General features: G+C 40.9%; 1 protein-coding gene across 4 annotated transcripts in view; it reads right to left on the bottom strand.

Moving 5' to 3' along the window:
* Positions 1-18,693, bottom strand: part of efl1 (elongation factor like GTPase 1) — a 165,820-nt gene that overhangs the window by 135,004 nt on the left and 12,123 nt on the right. For all 4 annotated transcript variants that reach the window (XM_069665133.1, XM_069665215.1, XM_069665160.1 and 1 more), the window contains 6 exons: positions 12,812-12,891; positions 12,128-12,264; positions 9,687-9,809; positions 8,977-9,076; positions 5,629-5,786; positions 5,235-5,398 (listed from right to left, as the gene is read on the bottom strand). In XM_069665133.1, the coding sequence (XP_069521234.1) occupies positions 5,235-5,398; positions 5,629-5,786; positions 8,977-9,076; positions 9,687-9,809; positions 12,128-12,264; positions 12,812-12,891 (762 nt within the window). The remainder of the gene's footprint in view (positions 1-5,234; positions 5,399-5,628; positions 5,787-8,976; positions 9,077-9,686; positions 9,810-12,127; positions 12,265-12,811; positions 12,892-18,693) is intronic.

Below are 18,693 nucleotides of genomic sequence, written 5' to 3'. Positions count from 1 at the left end.
TGCAGATTTGAACATCATAGAAGTCAGAACTTTAGGTTACAGAAGTAACCCTGGTTCTCTAAAACATAAATTAGATATCTCACTATGGGACATGCTTATCGAGCTGTCCCCCAGAAGCAATCTTACATGGCAGACAAACGTGATGTCTGCTGCCTAAAGGATGGACTTCCTCCTCCTATAAAAGCCTGACGTAATATCATCTCTTCAGTCTGGGCAAGCACACCTTTTCCTAGCTCCAGCAAAGAAGAGCGGTCTTTTCAGAGAACCGGGGTCACCTTTGTTCTCTTTCAACATTTGTTTCAGTATTTTACTATGGGATATAGTAACTCTCGTATTGCCAGACAAGCTTACCTCGAAGACTGGTAAATAACAAGAAAGAGAAAAAACCTGCTAGATAAGCATATCATGCTGAGCCTACACAGCAGTATGTGACAGTGTGTGCGCAGTAACATCCTGTTTGTAGAATCTGGTGAGGGTGTGAGATGTTGTCCAGTTGGTAGCCAAACAAATCTTTTCATTAGAAACACCCTGAAACAGTGCCCAGGATGTGGCCATACTACGAGTGGAATGAGCCCATAGACCCACTGGGGGCCACATGCCACTACTATCATAGGCCATGGCAATATCAGCTACAATCCAGTACGACAGCCGCTGCTTTTGTGAGGTTAACCCAAATTTGCCATAGCCCATTACACAAACAACTGCTCTGACTTCCAGGATCCAGCTGCTTTATCCACATATGTGCATAATGCTCACACTGGGCAAAGCACATTCAGCCGCTTGTGATACTTTGTGGAGAAAGGAGGAGGATAAAAAGCAGACAATTTGCAATGTTGCAATTACACTGAGTGGAAGCCTGGTAGCTGTCCAATTTATCCTTTCACGGGCAAGGCCCACAGTGCCACGCACTCTGGGGGAGGTTGGAGCCAGTGTTTTCCATTAGGTAATACCATTTCCACAGAGGGGTGTACTTGTAACAATGTTTAGGTAGATGATACATGTCAAAGTAGCATCCACATGAATGGCAGGACCCAAGATTTTCCAGCAGAACACTGCCTCCATCGGCTTGTCTTCTTCCCACAGTGCATCCACATGATGTAAAAGAAAACATGATTCATCCATCCAGGCCACCCATCGTAGGCATTTTCAGTGGTGGACAGGGCACCCTGACCGGCCTGCGGATACATGGTCCCATACGCAACTGTTACGCCCCACCCTAAGGCAGTCCTATGGGGCTAACAACTATCTACCATCTGACCCAGAAATAACCACGTGAAACACCTTAAGACACTCAAATACATGGGATTTATTAAATGACAGTTAAACAACCAAATCATCAAAAGGATAGTTCGGTTTGTTTGAATTGGGGTTGTATGAGATTGATATTCAATAGTAATGTACTACATACAGTGGATGCTGATCAGCACAGCCCCAGTGTTGAGAAACCAGCTGGAGTACCGGCACGGAAGCTAGGCTATATGCCGCTGCAGATAGGGCCACTTCCACACGTTATTTATCCATTTAAAAGAACGTCCCACCTAAAAATCAATAGCAGTTTCAATTGTACGCTATATTAGAATATTTCACTGTGTTTCACTTTTCAGTAAGAAAGCCTCTTTATTTGGCACTACTATGTGTGGACCGCAACACATACGTGTTACTAAGCCTGCAGCGAATGGTGTCGGATCAGCTGTTGTGTCAGCGGTTTGTAGAAGAGACAACAAACAAAAGAAAATACAATATTATGGAAACGACAAAGTACCGTTCACGGTGGGGACCAAAGGATGTTGTTTTCCTTCACTAAGTGTTTTATGCCGTATGTCAGCTGTGTCAGAAAGTGCAGCGGCTAGCACAGAATGAAATCAGACTTATACGCCTGCACCGATCATTTTTCTAAAGAGGATTATGCAAAACCAATGTGGAATGATCCAGCTGGACTCTTGCTTGCTCTTCATGGTGGAGACTAGAGGATACTTTGATGAACGAGAGAACACAGAGGAGGTCCTTTCACAGATGAGACTCGCCGACAGAGAAACAGGGGAATACATCTGCGGCTGTTTGGTGAGTCGTTTCATTCATTTATTTGGCCCTAGCTTTCCTGGTGGTTAGGTACATTATTGCTCTTTAGCAAGAGCTGTAGTGTTTTGGCCTTTTTTTTCTTAACCTCACAGCATTTTTGCATTGTGGCTACTGCTGGGCCAAGCAAGCAGCTGAATCTTCTCCTTTTGAGTGAGGCTGGATAGGTTTACCCATCTGGCTCTCGCTTGAGCAGTTAGGGTGGGTGGGATTGACATGTCACCCTTTAACTCAGCCTGGTCACTCTTGGAAGGAAGGGAGGGGCCTGCAGAAGTTATGATGGACTTCTGTAAGGGGTGGAAATGAGCTGCCAACCGAGCTTCCACCTCTTTGTTTCCCACAACACCATGTTGCTCTGCCCTCAGGCTTGATGCATACTTGTTGTGGTTGGTTAGTGGGGAGGCAGCATCAAGCTGTTCACCCCAGCTAACATTAGCACCAGAATCAGAATCTGGGTTTATTGCGAAGTAGGTTTAAACATAAAAGGAATTGTTTATATAATATATATTATAATAGTCTGTGATCCACCTGCAGGTGGCATCGGGCACATTCAGCTGGGAGAACTTGTCCTGAAGCAGAGCCTGGATGATCGTGTTGAAGGCAGAGCTGAAATCCACAAACAGGATCCTGGCATAGGTTCCTGCTGAGTCCAGATGCTGGAGGATGAAGTGTAGGGCCATATTGACTGCGTCGTCTACGGACCTGTTGGCTCTGTAGGTGAACTGCAGCGGGTCCAGGAGAGGGTCTCTGGTGTCCTTGAGGTGTGAGAGCACCAGGCGCTCAAAAGACAGAGGTTGGGCGATGGGTCTGTAGTCATTAAGTCCTGTGGTCCTTGGCTTTTTGGGGACAGGAATGATGGTGAAGGCCTGAAAGCAGGCTGGCACGTGGCTGGTCTCTAGTGAGGTGTTGAAGATGTCTGTGAACACCGGAGGCAGCTGAACGGCATAGTGCTTCAGGGTGGAGGGGGAGACAGAATCCAGTCTGGCTGCTTTGCGGGGATTCTGTCTCTTAAAAATCCTGTTAACATCTCTCTCCATGATAGAGAGGGTTGTTGCTGTGGTGTGAGGGGAGGGGGCCATTGAGGTGGTGGGGGAGGGGGAGGTGATAAGCTGTAGTTGTTGAGTGGAGTCATGGGGGATGGTGTCAGGACTGTCCCATTGTCTTTCAAAGCAACAGTAAAACTCATTGAGGTTGTTCGCAAGGCGCAGGTCATTAATACAGTGGGTGGTTATTGGCTTGTAGCTGGTGAGCTGTCTGAGACCCTTCCAGACTGAGCCAGTATCTCCCCCTGAAAACTGCTGTCATAGTTTATCAGAGTACAGATGGTTAGCTTCTCTCACTGCCCAGCTGAAGGTGTATTTAGCCTGTTTGTAGCTGTTTCTGTCCCCACTCCTAAATGCCTCCTCCTTTAACTGCCTCAGCCATCTGAGTTTGGCTGTGATCCAGAGCTTGTCGTTGTTGTAACTCACCGTGGTGTGTGATGTTAGACAGCAGAAGCTGATGTATGATGTCACAGCCTCTGTATACTCATCCAGACTGTTGGTAGCAGTCCTGAAAGCTTCCTAATCTGTACAGTCTAAGCACGCCTGTAGATCCTCCAAAGCTTCACTGGTCCACTTTTTTGATGTCCTCACTACAGGTTTACAGGACAATAACTAAGTAGTCCCGGTTTGTGTGCTCCATGAACAGGATCTGGTCGGCAAGCATGCGCTGTGCCTCCTGCATGTTGGCCTGCGGTGGAATGTAAACACCGACCAGAATGAATGAAGCGAACTCACAGGGGGAGTAGAAGGATTTACAGTTAATGAAAAACATTGCAGTCCAGGAGAACAATGCTGCTGTATTACTGTAACATCCTTACACCAGCCACTATTGATTTAAAAACAGATTCCTCCACCTTTTGTTTTGCCGGAAAGTTGTGTCGCGGTCCGTTCTGTAAAGTTGGAATCCTGTCAGGTGCAGCGCAGAGTCCAGTATTGTTCCACACAGCTGCGTCTCCGTGAAGCACAAAACAGAAGATGGAGAAAAGTCTCACATCCCTGGGGATAGTGTTTCCTTCAGGGCTCACTCTTAGCTCCTGTGGGAGGCTGCCCCCACAAGGATCTGCTGTCAACAGAATAGCTTGGCATTCTAGCCGCGTCAGCGAGTTTTTAGAGAGAAACGTGTGCAACATGGCTAACTGTAGTGGCTAGTTTGGTGGCTAGCTGCGGGTGCTACTGTTTGGGAAGGGCCAGCTACAAACTGTGGACCCGTGAACTACACCATCCATCTGAGAGGATGCTTCTAGCAGCGAGAAGAGATTTAAGGCTGAAGAGATGACGTTACGTCAGGCTTTTATGGGAGGAAGTCCCACCTGGAGGGAACAGACATCACGTCTGTCTGCCTGTGAAGATTGGTATAATGTCATAATGCTTCTGGGGAACAGTGCGAGGAGTGTGTCCCACAGTGAGATACTGAAATTAATGTTTAAAGAGAATTAATAGCCTTGGTGGAGGTGTTTGCTCTCTGAGTGCCCTTATATCTCAGTTCATTATGGACAAAACACAAACAAATATTTGTTTGGAAAAACTTTTTCAACAACAAACCTGACTTGATTCCTACATATCTATAGTAAAATAAAATATCACATGCATTATCAAACAAAACTCTTTTTAGAGCTTTGTTTTAAATTTTGAAAAAAATCTGTATTGTACAATCTGATAAGGTATTTGTGAACAACAGTTGTGATTGGCATTGTGAGAGTTGTTACCTTAAAAGGTGTTTTGAATATTAAAAACTTTGCAGTTTTGGGAGTAAGCACTACATACTAGGCTATGACTAGTGTTAGGACTTGTGTGGTTCCTTTTTTAGTAATTCATTTGTTGTGAATATTTGGTAGCTTGAAGGTTGTAATGAAAGAACTGTATGATTGTTGCTGCTATGTCCAGCTGTATACCAGTGTGATTGTATGATTTGTTTGGGTAAGACATTGTAATTTGTTAATTCTTTGTTAAGATCCAACAGTTATTGCAGTCATCATGGCAATCGACATTTACCTTCTCCTTTGGAAAAATAAACTGGAGAATTAATTGCATAACTTGTTCACTGGTCATTTGTGATTCCAATTAGAACCTTATAATAAAACAGTACTCTAAGAATAGATTGAACAGTTGACTCACCATGCTCAGGCCCTTAGCGGGGTCAAACTTCGGCCCCAGTACAAACAGTTTTTGCCCTTTCTTGACTGTCCCGCTGTAGACCCGCGCGAACGCTATGAAGGTCTCCTTCTGCTCATATTCCTCCTCAGGCTTTGAGTCTTGCAATGTTGGACTCTCCATCTTAGCTGACAGAGAGAAACAAGATACACAAAGTGTTTGTTCGATAGTCATTGGTTCATATTTGAACACAGGATACTGGTTCCCTTTTCTCTTATCTTAGCTAAATCTGAAACATGTCACAGTTCAAACAGTCAGAAATTCACAAATTACAATCAAAATATTGTTACTTATATTTTGTCAGACTATGGTGTGTTTAGATAAATGAAAAACATTAAATATTTAAAGATCAGCTTGCCTGTACTGAGTCCTACAGGTTGGCCTTCCTGTGGTGTACTCCCTGAGTGTGTGAGGTCTTTGAGGCTCCCTTTTGCTGTCTGATCAGCTACCATCCTGTCAGCATGTCTTTGTCTAGCCAGTTCCCTGCGCTGGGCAATCTCCTCCTGGGTCAACAGCCTAAATGCATAAACACACAGATCTGACTTCCTGATAACAGCTGTTTCCCAGATGTCAGAATGGCAGTGTGACATGCAGGCAGTTTTCTGAAACCATAGAAGGAGCTTTAAAGCAAGTTGTGAAATCTGCGATTGTAATGATTATCAATAAGGATGTCACTCACAGGAAAATGACATGTATAAATAATTGTCAGATGCCTGATCAGAAAAAAACTCAACCTCAAATTCAAAAGGATTTCTATGACACATAGATTAAGTCACAGGCACAGCTCAATTTAGTCACTGTATGTCATAGCAACCCTGACCCTAAACTGGAAAATCCTTATTTTTACTTAGCTAATTAAAAAAAGAACGTACTACTTCAAAACATAAAATTAAAAAGTGACGGTAAATATAAGCGGCGCAGACAGAGTTAAGCTTATATTTAACATCGTACTGGGACTTCATTAAAAACATTTGAGGCTCAAGCCAGTGCCCCCCAGAACTAGGAGACAGAAAAAACATCCATTTGGACATTTAAGCATACAAGATTTCATAGAAAAAAGACAAATAGACTAGCCAAGTAGAAACAGCTATAGCAACAATAACATTTGCACACAACACACCTAAACTGAATGAAACTTAAAAGAACTTTGACCTCGTTCAGACTTCGTAGTAACATATGCTTTTGGGAAAGCCTGAAGTACAGGTGTGAACACACCCAGGATGGATTGAGGACACATTCAGACTTGATCACTCAGGCCACATTAAGAGGTGATCTGGGACTTATTTGCCTACGCACAAGTGACCTGGGCCACATTAAGGACAAATGCTAGATGCTAGAAAACACGGAAGAGGAGTAATAACAGTCACAAAAACATCTGAAGTAAGAATAAAGGAGCCGGATCAAAACCAAAGTCTTAAATGAACTGTGGTCAGATTCCAGCACTGTTAGCTGCTACTATTAGATATGTTGTCAGCAATTGACAATGAAACACGTTATCTAAACAAGCTATTCATTTGAGATGACATACAACACATTAACCCTTTGACATATTAAAAGTGGCCTGTAGGAAATAACTTTGACTTCCCTTTTCACACTCTGGAATAGCAACATTGTGTAGAATATCTTGACCAATATAATGATATAGTCCTTTAATACTAATATGGATTGGTTTTCTTCTAGGCTTTCTCAAAACTGCAAATACAGAGCAGTGCAGCAGAGGCCAAACAACAATTATAAACATCCTGTATATACCTATACATACATACGTACATCGACAAACAACCAAAAGGATTAAGGAATGCAGCGTCTTGTATGGGGGTAGGGGGATAAGTTTTAGAGACCCCACACATGATGACAAATAATAACAGATTTAGTTTTGTTGCTATAGTGTGTGGAGAGCAAGGATATGACCAAAACAGCACTCCACATACAGATTCAATTCACCAACAACCAGAGTCCCTACTCTCAAAACTGGAAATCTCACATGGTTAAACACAACTTTAGAGTAAACGAAAATGGCGGACAATGGACAGGAAGAAATGTGATGCTAGTTTTGGACTACTTCTTACTGAAAATTCATGAAGAAAAAAAAGAAGTTGCGGAGACGGTGTGATCATGGGCTGTAACTGTCTTTGGCAATTGTTCCATTCCACGTGAAAATGCACAGATTGTGTGTTTGGCTATCCTTGGGGTTCCCAGGATATTGGATCGTAAATATTGAACATGAACAAAACCACAACGTTCGCCCAAGCAGACCGGGGGAAGTAAAATCACTCGTAACATACTTCAGACCACAGGAAAATCTAGCAAGATAATCTTTATAACCATCAAAAAATCGGGACTTTTCTTATTGTGTTGGAAGGGGGGAATAAGGCCCAAAATCGACTTGATTATCTTCGCATTAGTGGACAATGGGATATTATCAAGAGTTTCCTGAGATAAGAACAGTATGCACTTAGTCATGTGTGTGAATGTGACCTTGCATTGATGCAATCACTTAAAGTAACAGATGCATTAGTTTATTTGGGTGCAGGTAAGTGTGCATGGGATTTCTTGTTTTGTATGTGTTTCTTTCTGTCTTTTCTATTTTTGGTGTAAAATTGTGTAAAATCTAAATAAAAAAATTTGGATAATGGATGATCGGATACAATGAATTATTTAATGATGTTTTGGCATATATCAAAACACAAAATAATAAAGGTAATCTCAGCCAAATACAGTTCAGCAAAATGCCTACCTTCCCAACACTGCTTTTATAAAGTCTTAAAGTGTAACTAAGGGGTCAGATTTGTCCTCTCCACACACAGTATCTATCTAGTTTGAGCTGAGCTATGCCACCTGCAGGTCGGCACGCAGTGGAATGAAGACCCCAACTGCAATGACTGAAACCAGAAATTGTTAATCTAAGCCAAAAGTTGACTAGTCTTTGCACGTTAAGAATATTAATTTTAATCTAAATATTTTTTTTTTGTAGTAGGGGTGGGGGGTGGGGGTTTGAGTTTCAGAACTGTTGCTCAAAACAAATCTAGGTCAGTCTGCATGGACAACATCGAACAGTTACCACCAAATAACATTTAAATTATAATTAAGCTAGAAATCAATGTGATACATCAATTAATACAATAGTTTTTGATTGTGAAGCCTATTTACTGCTGCCATGTTTCAAGGGAGCTATGTGATGTTTTCACGTATTCAGATTTGCTCTTGCAGATTTGACCAGGTTTGTCTTTTAGATTTCTTCCGACACCATAGAATTGTGGTGAAAAATTTTTTTTTAGATCTCTGAATCTCCATTGCCTCCATTGCTCTCCATAATAATCCAATGAACAAACTAAAAACATTTTTCATTAAAACTCTTTTAACGTATTGTGGCCTGTGTGCACTGTAAGCTGTAACTTCACAATTCATTTTCTGTTTTGATGTTTAACCAGAAATAATCTTGATGTTGAAGATTGGTGGTTTATTCTCATCCTTACGGACACTGTGCAGGTTCCATTTGAAGAAGAAGGCCCAGGAACTAGATGAGTAAATTGAGCTTGTGTTTACAATATTAACCATAGAACTTAATATATTATGAGCAAACACTAACCCTTTCTTTAGATCCCATGCACAGCATACATGTTAGGTAGAGACTGCAGCACCCTCTTTGGATTACTCTGTCCTTACAGCCACTTTCACATTTACACACACAAACACACACAGTTACCTCTGTCTGTTCTGAGGCAATGTCTTGGTGTCCACAGCAAACATCTTGGACACAAAAATGATGACTGGAGCCTGTTCCCCGCTTGAGCACTGGAGGAATGCTAGAAAACATGCAAGAGGAGTAAGAACAGTCACAAAAACATCTGAAGTAAGAACAAAGAAGCCGGATCAAAACCAAAGTCTTAAATAAACTGTGGTCATATTCCAGCACTGTTAGCTGCTACTATCAGGCTGCTTCTATCAGATATGTTATCAGCAATTGACAATGAAACATGTTATCCAAAGAAGCTATTCATTTGAGATGACATACAACACATTAACTCTCTGACATATTAAAAGTGGCCTGAAGGAAATAACTTTGATTTCCCTTTTCACACTCTGGAATAGCAACATTGTGTAGAATATCTTGACCAATATAATGATATAGTCCTTTAATACTAGAGCCCGACTGATATTGGATTTTTGGGGCCGATTCCGATATTAGGGAGTAAAAGAATTCCAATATCGATATATCGGCCAACATATATTCACATATGTTCAAAATGTATCTGAAATTTTAAAAAAAAAATCTAAATCTGGAAAGTTATTGTCACATTTCCAAAAATTGTTAATTGACCAATTGTGTAAAATTTGTGAAGGTTATCCCTGATTTTGTGTGTGTGTGTGTGTGTGTGTGTGTGTGTGTGTGTGTGTGTGTGTGTGTGTTCCGACCTCTTTTAAGTTCCTGGGTCTGTTTGGGCATCGAGTCAAAAAGTTGTGCACCAACACTCATAAGTTTCTCCACCCTTTCTGCCTCCATGGCTAATGGGCTGGGAAGCTTTTCACACACCATCGCTGCAGTCTGTGTTTAAGAAAACATATGTAAAAACATCTTCCAAAAACATGTTTAAAGACATAATCTCTCAGCGTTGTTCTATTTGCCGGCACCTTATGGCAATAAAAAGGAATTACAGGCGCATAACCAGACATCCACTGTTTGCCTTTGTCACAGTTGTAACTCTTGATTTGCCTCTGTATCTGTAGTCATAGATCTTTTCTTTGTTTGTTTAGCCACTGTAGATTACTCTTTACTCGCAACACTTGCAGAGACCTGAGGGGTATACTACGAAGCAGGATTTGCGGTTATGAAGGTAACTCTCGAATTTCCCCCCTGGGGATCAATAAAGGATTATTTTATCTTAACTTCAGAGTTAACTCTGAGTTTTCACTACCTACTGACCTATCAGGTCTCTTGATTCAGGAGCTCTGTGAGCAGATCATGAGAGGGAGGAGGGATAAAGAGACCAGGAAAACCGTAGGAGTTTTTAAAATATATTCATGAAAGATATTCATTGTGCTTTACTGATGTACATCTACAACAAAGACTTACATAAACAATGAAGCCTGAAGTACTTTTGTACTCATAAGACATGAAAGTAAGCATTCATTCAGCCTTAAATTGTGGTTTTATAGTCTATTTTTTTCATATTTGCTCCATGGGTCCGTTTGATACAGCTGAGAGAATGAGGTCTAAATCTGCCACTAACAAAAATGCATCTGTGCAACGTATGAATCTCATGTAACACACGAGTGTTATAATAAATATATCATGCTCTAATGATGGAGCAGTGATATCATTATATTTGCACATTTATACAATTTGTGTTTTTTTGCTATTTGTCCTTCCTGCATTCAGCAGCTGAGTGGATTTTAATCTGGATTATGTGTAATTTCTTCATATCTTTCTGAAATCATAGTTTGCTATGTAGTAAAATATGCAGATCAGATGACGGCAGACGTGCCCGTTTTTAGATTGGTCGTTTGCTTCAAACAATGGCCCTTTAATGTGAATGCGCTCATAGAAACCCTGGGTTGACTTATCGAGTTGATAACCAATGTCGTGTGACAGTTTAGCGTGATCTCCCTTGTTAGGTTAAGTGAAGCCAGATCAGGAAAAGAGACCCTGGGTATGTTAGACTCGCTTCGTAGTATACCCCCCAGGGCTGCGGTCGAAAAGTGCAAAAAATTACTGGGCTGATGTGACTGATGTCACCTGGTTCCGCTGTTTAAAAACTACAATTTTAGAAATGATGGACAACAAAGAGAGCATCTGTCGCCCGGTGCTTTCATACCGTGTTGTTTCGTGCAGTCATAAAAACGTGGAAAACTCCATGAAAAATCTGACCTCATTTAGATGTTTACATTGTGTGAACCGTACGGACTGTCAGAATGAAGCGACTTTTAGCAGCAACAGTCCGAGGACAGGTCTGAGAACAGCTGAAGTGTTCATAAACGTTCACTTTAAACTTCTGCCGGCTGTTTAAGATTAATAATTATTAAATAAATAATTTTATGAATGTTTTTTTTTTTTTTTTATGTCTTTTTTTACTGTGTTTATGATGCCGAATCATATTCTGTTTTGATGTATTTCTGTTATTTGTAATACAATCTTATTCTATCTTATAGGCTATTATATTTTATCTTATTGGTATAATTATTATTGTAGTCTACACTCGTTCTGTCTTACTATGAGCTCGTAATGTGTGAAGCACACAAAACCGCAATCTAACACACTATTTATTTATCATGTGATGGGCAAAATAACTATGGCATTTTAGATATAAACCTCATCAGCGTCATTAAACAAAAGAAATAACACTTCAGAGGCACGTGGGTTTTGAGCTTTAAAAGGCACTAATCTATATTAAGTTGAAGTAGAGATACAAATACAGTTCACAGTTTAAATTTCAGTACAATTTATTGATTAATTGTATTTGTGAATTAAATAAATTATGTTGTGAAATGTTGTCATATCTAGAAGGCTATATTTCTTACCCTGCTCTTGTATTTATCCATATGAATCATACGTTTGATTGTTTGAAAATAACTGTTTAGTCCAGTCAAGTTGGCATTTAGACCGTCTAAAAAGGGCCCCAAGCCCATAATAATACCATATACTGCAAATGCAAATGCTTTCATCCAGTGCGCCATAGGCTCAATCAGCATTGTAACCTCATTCGGTGATAGATAATGACATAAGAATTATTTAAATTAAAATCTTCAAGATTATTACTTTAAGTGAGGCAGCCAAAAAGACAGGAAACAAAAGAAGACACATTTCTGTTCCACAGACTCATAGTTCATGACAAATAAAGACAAAAGACAAAGGATACAGAGGACAGCCTGGGACACCGGTAACCACTGGCTGCAGATGGCAGAAAGGAGTACTTTGGGGTCGGAGTGACGAGAGTCCCTCGCCATCACTTTTATCTCAAGTGAGGTCATCATCTTCTCCACCTTTTCCTTGTCTCTAGTGACAGAAATACAACAAAACTCTTTGTAGAAAGATCAAACGGCATGGATAACAACATATTCTGACCAGCACCTCTTCCATTCTAGCTGTTTATTGAAAAGGCCCACACTTATGATGGCATCATGGTATCCAAGCTCTAGCACTTGTGTGTGGGATTAAAACAATTGAGGCTTAAAAGAAAAATTATTTATTTCGACCTGGCTAATTTGCCATAGTGACTCTACAGGTTGTCCAGTCTCCATAAAAAGACCTACAACTGTTCTCATAACAGCCTATGGAATACTAATTTTGCATGCTGCAGCCAGGGGTAATTTTAGTTAGTTGGCTAACTGGGCATATTCTAGCGCTAGTCCATCATATATCTTTCCAAGCTAGCCGACTAGAAGACAATAAAAAACATGAACTTGCTATAGATTGCCATAGATTGTTACCTTGTATACCTTTACATTTAAGAATCCCACTGCAACAGAGTATCATTGAATTAAGAAGCAATACTGCTTCTGAGTTTTAAACACAGGGTTTCAGGAAAGTATATTTAACTCACCTTCTAGTGACAACTGCATCATATAAACTCCAAATGTTATCCAGCACAAGCTGCACAAACAGTGGCTTCTTTCCTTTGGACTGTAGCAAAGAGGAAAACAGAGAAAGCACAAATCAATTAAGTTTATTTGTCACATGTAATCATATAATGTACAATTACAACCCAAATGCAATCCCTTCTTGACCATTGGTTTGGTCCACTTGACATTTTAGAAGGAAAGGTCACTGCAAATGAATATTAATGGTTCTGAGTTAACACCTATATTGTACTATGAAACCTTTATAACCCTTCGGGACTGGTCCACTTGCCATAAGAGGGGCGGCTGTGGCTCAGTGGTAGAGTCGGTCGTCTTTCAGTTATATGAATGTGTTAACTGATTGACAGTTGGGCACTTTACGTAGCAGCCTCTGCCATCAGTGTATGAATGTGTGTGTGTGAATGGGTGAATGTGACATATAGTGTAAAACCAGCTTTGAGTGGTCAATTAGACTTGAAAAACGCTATACAAGTACAGTCCATTTACCATAAGAGTGGTCCACTACCAAAAGGTTTACACGTCCCCAATCTATGGGACACAAGTGTTCACTGTATAGTTTGATAAATGGACAGCACTTAGTGTTTTTCTAGTCTTCCAATCACTCAAAGTGCTTTTACACTACACATTCACACACTGATGGTAAAGGCTTCTATGCAATGAGCCAATCTCCAATCAGGAACTAAATACATTCATATTCAGAGAGCAATTTGGGGTTCAGTGTCTTGCCCAAGGACACTTCAACAACTGGACTGTTGAAGCCAGGGATCATACCACCAACCTTCCAATTGGGAGATGACGAACTCTACGACTGAGCCACAGCCGCCATGATGAGTTTAATTTGCTGGATTAGCCAAATCAGACATTTCCATTCAGCTATCAGGTTCTTAAGTTTAATACCACAACAGACAATAGGGTATATTTTTATACACATTGCCCACCCCAGCTGGAAAAAAGGATGTTTACATATTTGATCGGTGCAGCATCAGCAGTAATGCGGGCGTTGTACCAGACCGTTGTGGTGAAGAAGAAGCTGAGCCCGAAGGCAAAGCTTTCGATTTACCAGTCGATCTACGTTCCAACCCTTACCTATGGTCACGAGCTGTGGGTAGTGACCGAAAGAATGAGATCGTGAATACAAGCGGCCGAAATGAGTTTCTGTAGAGCCTCAGCGATAGGGTAAGGAGTTCAGAGATCCAAGGGGAGCTCGGAGTAGAGCCGCTTCTCCTTCGCATCGAAAGGAGCCAGTTGAGGTGGTTCAGGCATCTGGTTAGGATGCCCTCTGGGCGCCTCCCTTTGGAGGTTTTCCAGGCACGTCCAACTTGGAGTAGACCCCAGGGCAGATCCAGAGCTCGCTGGGGGGATTATATACCTCTGGCCTGGGAAAGCCTCAGAATCCCCCAGGAGGAACTGGAAAATGTCGCTGGGGAAAGGGATGCCTGGGTCACCTCGCTGAGCCTACTGCCACTGCGACCTGGCCCCGGATAAGCGGAAAATAATGGATGGATGGATACGGATTAATTTTTCGCCATGATCTTGTATTGACCTACAGCCTAAACATTTTTCTTTTAAAATGTGATTATATCATCAAAATTTGATTCAGCTGGAAGGAGAATATTAATATCTTTAAATCCATTTAAGGTAATTACCAAAACCCAAACCCAAAATAGAAAAATGAGAGTCTGGATGTTTGACGGTATTAAAATTCATATCGTCAGGATTTGTAAATACCCTGGACACCGCCTAAGCCTAGTAAAGCTCATGAGGAATGTCAACAGAGCAGACATATACAGGGACAGAAAACAGAAAGAGGCAGGGAGGGATAAGCAGCTGTGTGCAGGTACAACAGAGGTGTATGTGTTTGGGTCAGTCCCTTTCCACCTTTAAGAAAAATCTTATTGATGATATTGAGGATGTTGTTGAAGTCTGCTTCTTTACAGTGAGTGAAGTTGCTAGGTATGCGTCCTGCGTCTCTGCCACATTAAAATTTAAAAGGACACAGTAAACTCACTATCCATGCGTTCCAGGGATGCACTAATATTTATCTATTTATTATAAACTAGATTTGTAGAAAAACTGGTGTTAAAATAACAGTAATCTGTAAGGGAAACAGTCTGTGCTGATTAGTTGAACAGAGCATTTCTCTGACTGCACTGACGAGATCTTGTCTTTGTAGTGGGTAAAAAAACTCCCATTTTCGCCGCTCTTGTTATGTTCAGTCATGTCGCTGATGTTTTACTGTCTCAGAGATGCGCTGTAGTGAAATAAACTAAACAGATTTTCTGTGAAAAGTATACTTCCCAATGGCGGCCGCCGTTTTCTTACGCCAGATATAGTTAGAAACTGTGCACGTCCGAAAACCTGCAAAACTGAATGGAAAGAAGCCCGGGACCGGTACAACTGTGCACGGAGGAAAATGTTGGAGAAACAGTGTTGGGACGGTGCAGACAGTGTGAGCATAAACAAGTGACTTTGTGTTTGGTGGACAGAACAGACACATCTGCACATATATCTAGTTACCGCTCACTACAAGTAATCATTGACAAATGCTATAGACTTGATTTACATTAAGGCTGCTAATAATGCACCACAAACATATCTGCATCATTTTATTTTTATCACCAGACCTTTCACTGTGTTAGTTAAGTTTAATTTTTGTGATAAAAGTTGCAGGTGAAGGTGTGTGGGAGAAATTGGGGAGAAACTGAAGAGACGCAAGGTGAGCAAAACAAAGTACTTTGTGAACAAACACTAACATATGATAAAGAAGAAAGAAGCACAGTTATAATGGAATTATAATATAGCTTTCTTTGAAAAAGGTGATGTATTGTTTGCTGCAATATTGTTAATGTGTTAAAATCAGCACTCTGTTGATAATTTATTTTGGTGCTACAAAAACACTATTTTATTAGAATTTTGTATGTCATGCAAAATATATAGTTGTTTTTCTAATTACCTTTTCAGATTTGCAATTTTATTCTTTTAATTTTATATGAATTTTGAACATACATGAATATATCTGTTAATAATAACCATATCATACCATACCAACATCAAACATGAGTTTAACACTACAATTTCTCAGGAACCAAAAATTTTATTGGAGACCCACCCAATTCATCACCACCCGACTGCCCAATCCGTTCCGAGCACGCGCAAAAGTCAGCGCATGCGCAGAATCGGACCTGTTTTACGACACTGCCCGATCTGTTCCACGCATGTTAATAAACAGTAAATCTGTCGAAACATCTTGCTTGCTTTCATTAAATGTGAACTACATACCATACACTGAAAATACATCATGAGAGGTTGATGATCTCTGAGAGCAATGTTAACATCTGTTCCTGTAGTAAAAATCACAGGCAAGTAGGTCAACACTTCCGAACACTTTCAAAGTAAAAGCCTGATCTGAAATTCTAACTCCCCTCGTTTGTACACAATGCTTTTATTTTGAAGTGTTTCCCGACACTTTGGAAAAGTTACAAATAAAGTAAAAAAAACAAACTAACAACAACACTTCAGAGAGTTATTCGATCGATAAAGTCACTCACAGGCTCCTTATTGCAGTTCCTGCTTAATTTTCTTTAAAATAAAAAACGTAGTCATAAGTCTCCCACAGACCATATATACGTCAGTAAAAATAAATAAATAACACTATGTTACATAACTTGGTTGCAAACTGTCCCTCTCTCCCCCTTGCTCACTCTCCATGTCTTTGTCTCGGCTCATACGGTCGTTTTCGCTGTGTGTTAATTAAGGTCTCATTTCTAATGAAAATAAGATCGTTTTCAGTTAAGACCAACCCACATCTGCTCACCTATCTCGAGTTCTCCAAACCCCAGCCACACACACACACACACACACACACACACAACTCTCCTGTCTTCACACACAGACAGTGTGCCCTGCCTCTCTCCGTTTTTCCCCGTGTATGTCCGTTCTGACGACTTTCTCCATCAGCTGTACATTTCATGAAGTCGCCTAAAAACACAACTCCAGCCTTTTTTCTGTTTCTGTCTGTTTCACAACAGCAGGTGACTTGCGTGTGGAGGACTATGTTGATAATTACCTGATGTATCGAAACGAGGAGAACCAACGTGTTAGTGTTAATGAATGACATCAGATACAACCAGCTGCACTCAGAAAACAACGGCATTGGTAGGCATTAAAAAGGAGAGGTCCCACAATAATCCCCTCCTGTGTGTTCGTAATAAGAGTGTTTGCAGCAGAGCGTGTGTCTCCGTCATAATGAACAGGAGAAGGAGGGGCAGCGAGAGCGGAGAGTGTCATTTACAATTTGAGTGCGGGTGCTGTCTTCTCTTTAAAAAACAACAACAAAATAGATCAAATGCTAAAATGGTAATAATACTTGGCAGCTGTTAATGTACCTGGGTGGACCATCTATGTAAAGACTGCGTGGGAAACATGATGTTCATCACCTTAGTCATATTTATCATATTGCAGACAGCTTGTGTCCGCAATATGATAAATATGACTAAGGATGTGTAGGCAGCTTCTCGCGGGACAGAGAAAAAATAAAAAGGGCCAGATCTGGCCTGCAGGCTTCCTGTAGCAACTAAAATAGCACTAAAATAAATGATCAAATTAAATAGAAGTGAGTATAACACAGAAGTAGGTACAAAAAAAGATTATCTTGTTTTTAATTTCCCACCTTCACACTGTGCTGCTACGGATAACAGTATCTAAACACAGACCACCTCAGTTGACAGACTGATAGTAGTAATAAAAAGGTTCAATGAGCAGGATATTCCTTATTAAATATTCCCTCTTAATCAACATCATAATCCAGGAGAAGTTTGAGCTGGTGTCTCTATCTGCAGAGGATCTGCACTTCGATGTTTCTATTCTTATCATTCTGCTCTGTTTGGGACATTAATGGACTGTATCGCGGGGCAGTGGTCTGGAGCTCAGCCAACAATCCGCAGGTCAGGTCAAAACGTAGCATCACAGTGACATGGCTGTCTCTCTGCTCTGCTCTCAGTCTGTCTGTAACACTAACATCGCAACTAACATCTTCATGAGACGTGAAAGGGACTTCACAAAAGGTCTTAATTTGCCGTTCTGTGAATGAGAACAGTCCGCGTGCACGTGTGTGTGCGTGCGTCTCGGTGCTGTAAGGAGCTGCAGGTGTGATGGAGGGCGGAGTAGACAGACGCACACAGTCGTCTACAGCAACGCGACGATGGCTTATTAAAACAAAATCTTGTATCTTCCTGCGGGGTTGTACGGAGGTGTAGACGTGTAAGCTTGTTGTTTAGAGCATAACTGCTGTGAAACTAGCAGACAATCAAGCTTAAAGCCCCTGTACCTTCGTTACTATCAAACTCAAAACTAACAGAGCCACACTGTACACACGGGATCTCGTCGCCATTTAGATGCGAGGGTAGAAACAGCAGTGCTCTGAAAGCAAGCTCTCTCTGGCTGATTACTGTGATTTTAACATGAGTTTGTTGTTCACAATGTTTCCTTCTGAAAGATAATGCTTTCCTTCGCTATGTGCTGCTCTGCTTAGCTGTGACATGCACTCTGGCAGCGATAGGGAGGTCCTCATTTCCCATCATGCCTGCCACCTAGTGCTGACTGAGTAGTTTAAGTTGTTAAGTTTGCTATTTTATGTTCCATATATCTGCGAAATGCTAATATCAGACGATAAAATCGGCAAAAGATATATCGGTCGGGCTTTGTTTTTTTCTAGCTCTTAACAAATGGAGGGGGAAAATATATTTAGAAATTGGATATTAAAAGAAAAAATAAGTAAGTAATAAATAAATTGAAGTGGTCAATGAGTAAAATAAATACCTCATAGATTACCCATTAGTGTGGTCCT

This window comes from Semicossyphus pulcher, unplaced genomic scaffold (assembly GCF_022749685.1).
Source record: "Semicossyphus pulcher isolate SPU_LCO1_2020_fin unplaced genomic scaffold, fSemPul1.0.p SCAF_1, whole genome shotgun sequence".
Classification (NCBI taxonomy): domain Eukaryota; kingdom Metazoa; phylum Chordata; class Actinopteri; order Labriformes; family Labridae; genus Semicossyphus; species Semicossyphus pulcher.
The sequence above is the reverse complement of the archived record's forward strand: the minus strand, read 5'-3'. Positions and strand labels throughout refer to the sequence as shown.